This window comes from Leishmania infantum, chromosome 36 (genome assembly GCF_000002875.2).
Source record: "Leishmania infantum JPCM5 genome chromosome 36".
In the NCBI taxonomy this organism is placed as follows: domain Eukaryota; phylum Euglenozoa; class Kinetoplastea; order Trypanosomatida; family Trypanosomatidae; genus Leishmania; species Leishmania infantum.
In genome coordinates, this window is record NC_009420.2 from 2,106,834 (window position 1) to 2,115,385 (window position 8,552).

An 8,552-nucleotide genomic window follows, 5' to 3' on the forward strand; every position below is an offset into this window, starting at 1 on the left:
GGGAGCTGAACAGTGGTGTGAAGACTGCACGCATGCACAACGAGAGAGGAACAAATGCATAACAAAACATGCATACTGTCTTGAAGAGCGGAAAAAAAGAGCGAGATGTGGCGGACGACACAAGAAAAGGGGGCGCTGTACTTTGCTTGTGAGGAAGGGAGAGAGCCAGGGGTGGAAGTAGTGAGGAGGGAGGGGGAGGAAGAAGGGGAAGGTGTGGTGGCCGAACGGAAAGAGCGAAAGCAGGCAGTACCAGAGAATCTACAGGGAAGTGTTAGATGAAGGAAGATCATAACAAGAAAAGGAGTATCACATGGAGGTCTGGTGGAGGGGTGCTGGACTCGGGCCGCATTCGTCAGTGTGTGCCGGGTGCACGTGAGGGGCGGTGCTTGCTCCAAAAAGCGACAGAGATCTACACAGCTCATGCCCTTTTTTTTTCGGTGCGGCCACACCTCTTCCTTTCCCAACGGTCTCAAGAGGGGGTGTGGTGTAGAGGTGACATGACCTGTTTTGCGTGCTGCATCCCCCTTACCCCGGATGCCAACGCAAAAAAAGAAGAACCACCACCACCACCACACTGCGCGAGAAAACGTAAATAGGCATACTACGAGTAAGGGGTAGTGCTTGAGGGCAACACGAACGGGTAGGAGACTGCCTGGTAGCCCTCTGTGTTCATAACAGGTACTTCGACAAACGTTGGTGGGTGAACATGGGGAGGGGCAGCGAGTGCTCTTGCCTGCAGTAGCGTTGGTCCCCTTTGCGGTGCCGACGAGGGTTGCGGTGCGACGGACTGCTGCTGCTGCTGTGACGAGCTTACTACATAGTAGTAAGCCGGCTCCGACACTCCACTGTGTGCGATAGAAAGCTGCTGCTGCTGCTGCTGCTGCGGTGCCTCCAGTCGCTGCGGTTGAGGCTGCGTCGAGACGTTTGCCCAGTATATGCCCGGTGCTGGGTTCACTTGGCTTATGGGCGGGTAGTGCACCTGCAACAAGGAAAGAGACTGTGTGGCTGGCTGTGTATTCGTGACGGCGTGGCTAGGGAGAGTAATGGTGTGCACATTCGTCGTCTGCTGCTGCTGCTGCTGGGGCACGTACACACAGGGGGCAAGCGTGTAGCCCATTGCATGTTTCTGCTGCCGTTGCTGCTGCTGCGAGGCGGGAGTAACGCAGCTGCGTGGGGTAAGAGCTGTCGCTGACTGAGGCCACATCGAAGAGCTTGTGTAGGTCGTCACGGTACTCGACTGACCACCAAACAGCTGCCCGGCTTGCTGCTGCTGCTGCGAGTGCTGAATCAACGGACCCGGCCGGTTGACGGCGGCTCCGTGTGCGGCTCCACCACGGCTGCCTTGCCCGCCTTTGCCGCTTTGACGTTTGTGGTGGTCCGCCACGACAGCGTACAGAATCTCACTCAGCCCCAATCCAGTGATGGCGCGCGTCAGGTCGAGTTCCTCATGGTGCTGGTCGCACACGAAGCGGAACTCTACCGTCTCTGAGCGCAAAGGGTCGACCAGCGTGTTGCCGAGTTGCTGAAACTGATGTGCCGACCAGCCGCACTGACTGCGCTCACCACCGAGATAGATGGTGACGCACGCGAAGTTCACCTGATACTCGGCGGACTGCGCGACCAACGGCTCGCTGCGGAGAACGCGGAGCACAGCAGCCAGTGCGTCATTGCTGCGAAGTCGCGCGAAGTACATACGTTTCTTGTCTCGGTTCGTGCCGCGCCGAAGGACGCACGGAAGACGGCGCAGCCGTTGATCCGCCGGCAAGCCGCTGTGAGCCTTTTCGGTGCACATGGCCGTGGTCGCGACAAACAAACCACTCGAGTGCCCCTCAACCACGGAGGACACGGGGGTGCCGGCAGTGCGGACGACGCGCTCACACGGCGGAGTGAAGGCCTGCTCAACCGCTGCCAAGCTCATGGTGCTTTGGTGCTGCTGCATCACCTTGGCAACGAGGGTGCTCACGTCCGCGACGATCGTGCCGATATTCTCGCCGTGGGTGTACTCGCAGAGAACCAGTTCGCCAACCTTGAGTGTCGCGCGCAGTGCCGACGGCACAAAGCAAACGCAGAACACCTTGTCGAAGACAACTAAAACGTGGACGCGCTCTGACGATTCCTCTTTTTCCGGTGCCGCGGCGGCAGGAGACTCTGATGCGGTGACGCTAACGATGGGATTGCGATGGAGAGCATCGGGTTGCGGCACGTGACTAGCGGCAACCAGAGCGTCTGCGGATGTCACGGCACCGCTCGCCTCTTCCGTGGTTTGCGCTGCCGAGACCGGGACATTGGGCTGCACCCCGGAGGAGCCGCTATTGCTCCACCCTTCAATGCGCACATCCCCCTCCTTTGATGGGGACCTGGCGGTTCCGTATTGCGGCGCTAGCTGAAGCGGCGTCTTGTGAAGGTGCCCTAGCGGCTGCTGGGGGTATGGAGGCTGCTGTTGCAGTTGCTGCTGCTGGTGCTGTCCAGCCGACGCGTTGAGAGAGACGGTGACCGACGTGTCCGGGGGGCAACTCTGGAATACTTGGGGCAGAGAGAAGGACATGGGTGCGCCGATAATTCCCCGCTCGCATTCCACGTCTATCAAAGAAGAGTCCATGTTGCTGATGTGTGTGTTTAGGTATGAACGTTTTTTTTATATCTCTTTGGTAGAGGTTTGTGTGTACTTTCCGCCGTACGCTCTTGCCTGGCTCGACGGCCGTGAAGAGGAAAAGAGGGCAGCAGCAACGACCACAACACACGGAAGAAGACAAGTCCAATGCCGGCACTCAATCGGCTGTTGACCGTGACACAGATGTTTGCCACACGCACGCCCGCACAGACACACACACACACACAAACACACACACACAGACAGAAACAAAACAGAAAATGACAAAAAGTAGGGTACAACAGTGGTAGACAAGGGCGCGGCTAGTCAAACGACAATTCCAGCGATCGTAGGATTGAGAAGATAAAAGGCAGCGAAAAAAAACGACAACCACGAGAGCACGGATCAAGACGGGAGATGATACGTGAAGGGAGGGAAGGGGGGAGCTAGAAAAAAAAAACGAGACAACAGTAAGTGTTTTTGAACGACTGTCTACCATACGTAAACCAAACCAAAGGACAACCGCAGACCGAAACGTAAGAGATGAGCGAACACAGAGAGTGAGAGAGGCAACCGTAAAGTAAGCGTTGATACGCTACACAATGGTAGGAGAGGGAACAGACAAAACGATGAAAGCGGGAGAAAATGAAGACGTGCGAGAGCGCGAGAGAGAGAGAAAGCCGCGTGCGCGCAGAGGGATACCTGCAATTACACTTTCGTCACTCACCACGAATTCAGAAAAAAATGCGAAGCGAAAAAAAAACGAGCAAGCTGTAAGGGAGAAGAGTAGATTGTTGGCGCGAAGAGTAAAGAAAGACAAAAAAAAGGATCGAAAGGTGACGATGACAAGGACAACGACAGCCGCGAATAAAAAACGGGATGATAAGCGTGGAGGGGGGAAGAAGAGAGAAAACACGCTTAGAGACCGGCACACACTCACAACTGCAGGAGGCGATGCTGGAAGGGATGGTGGTGATTGCACAGAGGCAGAGAGGCACAAGCACGGAGTGAAACACAGCGAGACTGCACACACGGATAAAGACACGCACAACAAACAAAGGAGGGGTGACTTTTCCAACTAGCTCCTCTTTGCTTCGTCTCGTCTTTTCTGTGATGCGTGCCACACTGTGCGACGCAGACGGCGTCGGCTTATCTTGTGTGTACGTATAAACTTATACGTACAATCAGTGATACGAAAAAGAAGTCGCGCTTCCCCTTTCCTTCCTTTTGCCTTTTTTCTCGCGCACAACAACAACCGAAAAGGTAAGATATTTCCTATCTTCTTTTTTGGTTTCCAGATGGAGAGAGTCACCGTTGCGTCACGGATGCCTCTGACGTCCCTTTACGCGTGTTTTCTTCGAAGAAACAACAAAAAAGAATCTGTTCTCCGTGAAAACAAAACAAACAACCGCGACCAGAAAGAAAACAAAAACAGGAAAATGGAGAGAGACGCGCCACACCAAGAGGGACTTTTCCCGACAAGACGTGCAGAAAAGCGAGCGCTACGTAAAGGAAAGAGTAAGCGAAAGGTGCGCTGTAGGTTGTAAAGAGGGCAGCAACAACAGCAACAACAACGACCGCACGCGTACAAGGCCGCTGGCAAAAAAAAAAACAGAATACCTAGAACCAATCGAGTGAAAACGATGAGACAAACCAAAGTAGGTGAATGACGACCAAATGGCGGGGTGGTGGGGGAGGGCAAACAACAACGCAAAAGCAAAAAAGAAGTCACCGGAGGGACAGAGGAAGAGAGTGAAAGAGAGAATCGGAGGAGCGAACGAGGAAGACCCTGGAAAAGGGGATCGAAGCGAGCTGCGAGCGTGCAAGCGTCTCACAAGGAGGCGCGTACACACACACACACACGTCACCAATGATATACTGCAAAGGTTTTGTTTACAAGGGGGAAAACGAAAGGGAAAAGGAATCACGATAAAAAAAACAATTTAGTCAAAACAACAGACTGCACACACAATCAGACGCCGCCGCCCACGCGCACACGCACTTACGCACGCGAAAGCAGCAGTGCAAAGCAGCGATGGTGGGGTGGGGAGGGGAGGCAGAAGGTGTGTGCTGACCGAATACGCAAGGAAGGAAATTAACAACCCAGAAGCGATGACAAACAACAAAAAGAAGACGAGTTATCCCCGAAAAAGAGATAAAAAAAAGGGAATTCAACCGAAGACAAGTTTTCTCTTTTTTTCACTTTTCGCTCCTGCTCGACTGCTGCAACCAATAACGACAAGAAACAACCAAAAAAAAACGAGCCAAACTAAATGGGGTTTCGTATTCGCTTGCTTGTTCGCTTTCCTCGGTCAGGTGGGGGGAGGAACTCGTACAAGACGCTTGAGTGCACACGAACGGTACCAGCGAATAATAATCATAAAAACAATCCATGCAAGAAGAGCGGAATCAAGCAGACGCGGACAGTGACGCGGTGCCGGCGTGTGTCTCTTCGTGTTTTCTTCTCTAATGTGGTGCAATAGGAGAAGATCGCAGCCGGGACAGGGGGGGGAGAAGCAGCAGCAGCAGGGGCGCAAAGCTGGGTCCTGGTGCTCTGCACAGGAAGAGAGGAGAGGGAGGGAAAAGGGTGGTGTGTCAGCCAAACAGCGATGCAGCGCTGCAGAGAACACGCACAAGGGCGGGGGTGGGTGTGGAACACGTACACACACTATCGGCGAACGAGAAGCCCCGAGGAAATCAAAAAACGAAAAACAAACCAAACACAGAAATCGATGATACACTGAAAAGAAGAAGAAAGGAGTGCTGTACAAAGAAAGCGGTTGAGGCGGTACAAAACGAAGTCGAGAAACGTTTGTTCAAAGAAAAAATGCACCGTCACGCACGCACACCACTACATAAACACGAAGGAAAGGGAGTGCGCGGGACTTGGTAGCAGGTAAGGGAGAAGCGAGTGTGAGAGACAGCCAGGTCCCGCGAGCAAAATGCAGGGAGAGAGAGGGGGGGGGGGATAAGCAAAGACAAACACACACACACACACAAAGCCGAGAGCGATAAAAATGCACCAGCGTGCCTCTCTAATCACCTTTTCCCTTGTAAATGTGAGAGAGAAGCAAAAAAAAAAAAACATATGAGAAACGAAAAACACCAATACGACGAAGAACGTAGCTAGCAACCAAAAAAGTGCACACACAAGAGAAAAACGTTGAAGGAAAAAACAAAAAGAAGCAAGCGAGGGAGAGGTAAAAAAATGCGGAAGAAAGAAAAAAGGAACCGAAACAGCCTATCCTGCTTTTTTCTCGAACACAACGGGGAGTCCAGTGATAAGGGATGGGTGTGGCTGGTACTGCAGAGAAAGACACAGTCACACTGAAGGAGGAAGGGGGAGCTGAGGGTCGAGAAGGATGATAAGAAAAAAAAACAAGGGAACAAAAACGGAGAAAAACTGGAAAAATAACTGAAAATACAAAACGAAAAACACGCGAAAACAGATTAAAATGAGTTTCACGTTCTCGAATTGATCTGTGGCGCTGCTGGCAGTGATGGTGCCGCGCGCAGCAGCAGGCAATGTGAGATGCAGAGGGTTTGATGAGGGTCTGTTTGTGTGTGCTTTTGTGTGTGTGGGGGAGGGGATGGTCGGGCGCACTTGAATCTCCCTCGATAGTTCGCCCTCTTCTTTCGTTTGTTGCTCTTTTTCCTCCTCTACCGATCTCTCTTTGGAGAGTTACCTTGTGCCGAGTAACAGAGAGCTCGGCCAAAAAAGAAAGCCAAGAAAAAAAACGGAGAGCGTCGGTCTCCTGTATACACGAATGCACGCACGCAGAGAGACCCAGAGAGGTGGAACTACAAAGAAGAAAGGGACGATGCCTCACCTCGTTTTCGTTTGGAGTGCGACGCAGCCACGACAGCGGATTCTGCCTGCCAACGACGATGGTCTTAAGGGCCAGTACAAAAAAGGCAGAGAGAAGGCAGGGGAGAACACGGGGGAAAAGCAGAAGGAAGGGGCGTGGCTCCGTGCACCGCTGAGAAGTGTCACGATGCTGCGACGAAGGGATTGCGGAGGCAGAAAGGACAGGGGGCAGAGCAAGGAAGTGCGGGAGGGGTAAAAAAGAAAGGATCTGTGGCTGCTCGATCGACTGCAAGGTGGCGCAGGGAGTGAGGAAAGGGAGCAGAAAGCGCTCGTGTCTGGTGAGAAGCAAGAGAATCGCGAGACAGAGAGAGAGCAAAACGGAGATGGTGGCGTTAGAAAGGAGAGGGCAGAGATCATGAAAATCCACAAATAAACGGACGTCCGCAGGCTTTCAAAAGGGTGGACAATAAAAAAGAAAAAACGACTGCAATGAGTTTTTCAATGTGCATACAGCCAAAAATGAATCAATAAAACAAGAAGAAAAAGTTGATTCTTGGATTGCCGTGGCTTGTTTCTTTTGCTTGATAGCGTGCGCGCGCGTTACCCTCTTTTGGTTTGACACGTCAACGTAAGTGAAAAAAAAACCGTGCTCGTGATTTCGTCACTCTCTTGCCTCCTGGTCTACGTTCTTCACCCTTTGTTTCTCTTTGATCCGCTAGGATCGCTGAGGAGCTGAAGGAAAAGTAGGAGAGTGAGTGGAGGAGAGAGAAGGGGGAGAGGCTGGAGTGTGCTATAGCGGAAATCAAGAAACTCGTGCACATTCATGCACACAGGCAAGAAGACGGCGGTGCCTCAAAGAATGGCACGAGTAAAAAGAGACAGCGGCAACACAAAGAACGGGACAACAATAAAAAGAAAGGCTCTGAGATTGAAAAAAAAAAGAAGGAACGCCGCACTGCAGAGAACGTGGAGGGGGGGGGCTGAAAAATCGATAGAGGAATGACAAAGCAGGGCCGAAAACAAGCGCTTCCTTGGGGGGGGGTTGATCGAGCTTGCCTCCCTCTCGTGTTGCCTGCTGAATTCGTCTCTTCCTTTGTTATCCAACGGAGGGGAGAACGAGAAGAAGACCAGAAAAAAGGGAAGATCAAACGAGGCGCACAAGACAAAACACAATCGCATTCACCTGTTCCACTTTACGTGTCTTCCCCTTCGCTACGTCCTTGTTCTTTCCGGATGCTTCTCCGTGGGAAGGGGCTTGAGCGAGGTTGCGTGGCCGCTTGTTGCCTGCTGTTCGCCTTTCAGGCTCCCACTTCTCCAATGGCGGTGTTTTGTCTTCACCCGCCGCCACCTGACCCCTTTTTGCTTCCTTTCCTTTCCTCGGCGAGAAATTTGAGCGAAGGTGCAAAGCAGTGCACGAAGCGTATGCTATCCCCCGCGTACACACACACACACAAACGCGAAAAAAAAAAAGACTCGTAGATGATGGTGATAGAGGGGTGCAGTGGAACACACGCTAGCGCTTCCTCGATGAAATAAAAACGCCCAAGATGGCGTCAGTCGCAGCGTGACAACGCGATCAAGTCGCCGACGTATTGGGAGGTGGGGGTGGGTGGGGCAAAGGAGAAGGAGACGGGAGGGGCGAGCAAAACAACGGCGGTGATGAAGGTAAATCACACGTGATCGCACGTATGCATAGAAACAAAAGATGCCTATCTGGTACCACGATCACTGCTCTCTCTGCATCAAAGGACGGCATGCAACACACACACACGCACACACACACAGAAACGGCTCAAGGAGAAAACAACGGGGAGAAATGTGTACAGGAGAGGGGAGAGGAATAGAGGACGAGAAGGGGGAGGCGTTGGGGGCGGGGGTGACAATAAGGAACACAGCTTCTCACAGGGAAAGTGCGCGCGCACGGAAGCACGAAGCGAAACGATGGAAAACAGCACAAAGAAGGAAATGAACGGGGCAACAAAAGAAGAATAAGAGAGGAGGAGGCGAAGCAACACAGAAGACACGAGGTGCACACCCACGAGGAACGAAACAAACAAGAAGAGCACGTGAGAAACGCTACTAGTCTTTTTTTTCGCCCTCCCGCTCTTTAGCCTCGTTTAATTGTCAGCCCTCTATTTTTTTAGTGGCTGCGTA

At 52.4% G+C, this 8,552-nt stretch overlaps 1 protein-coding gene across 1 annotated transcript; it reads right to left on the minus strand.

Moving 5' to 3' along the window:
* Positions 1-601: 601 nt before the first annotated feature.
* LINJ_36_5720 (conserved hypothetical protein) lies at positions 602-2,599 on the minus strand (the record flags this gene model as incomplete). Its single annotated transcript, XM_001469894.1, has 1 exon — positions 602-2,599. One exon carries the CDS (start codon positions 2,597-2,599, stop codon positions 602-604), a length of 1,998 nt encoding a protein of 665 aa, XP_001469931.1.
* Positions 2,600-8,552: the final 5,953 nt, after the last annotated feature.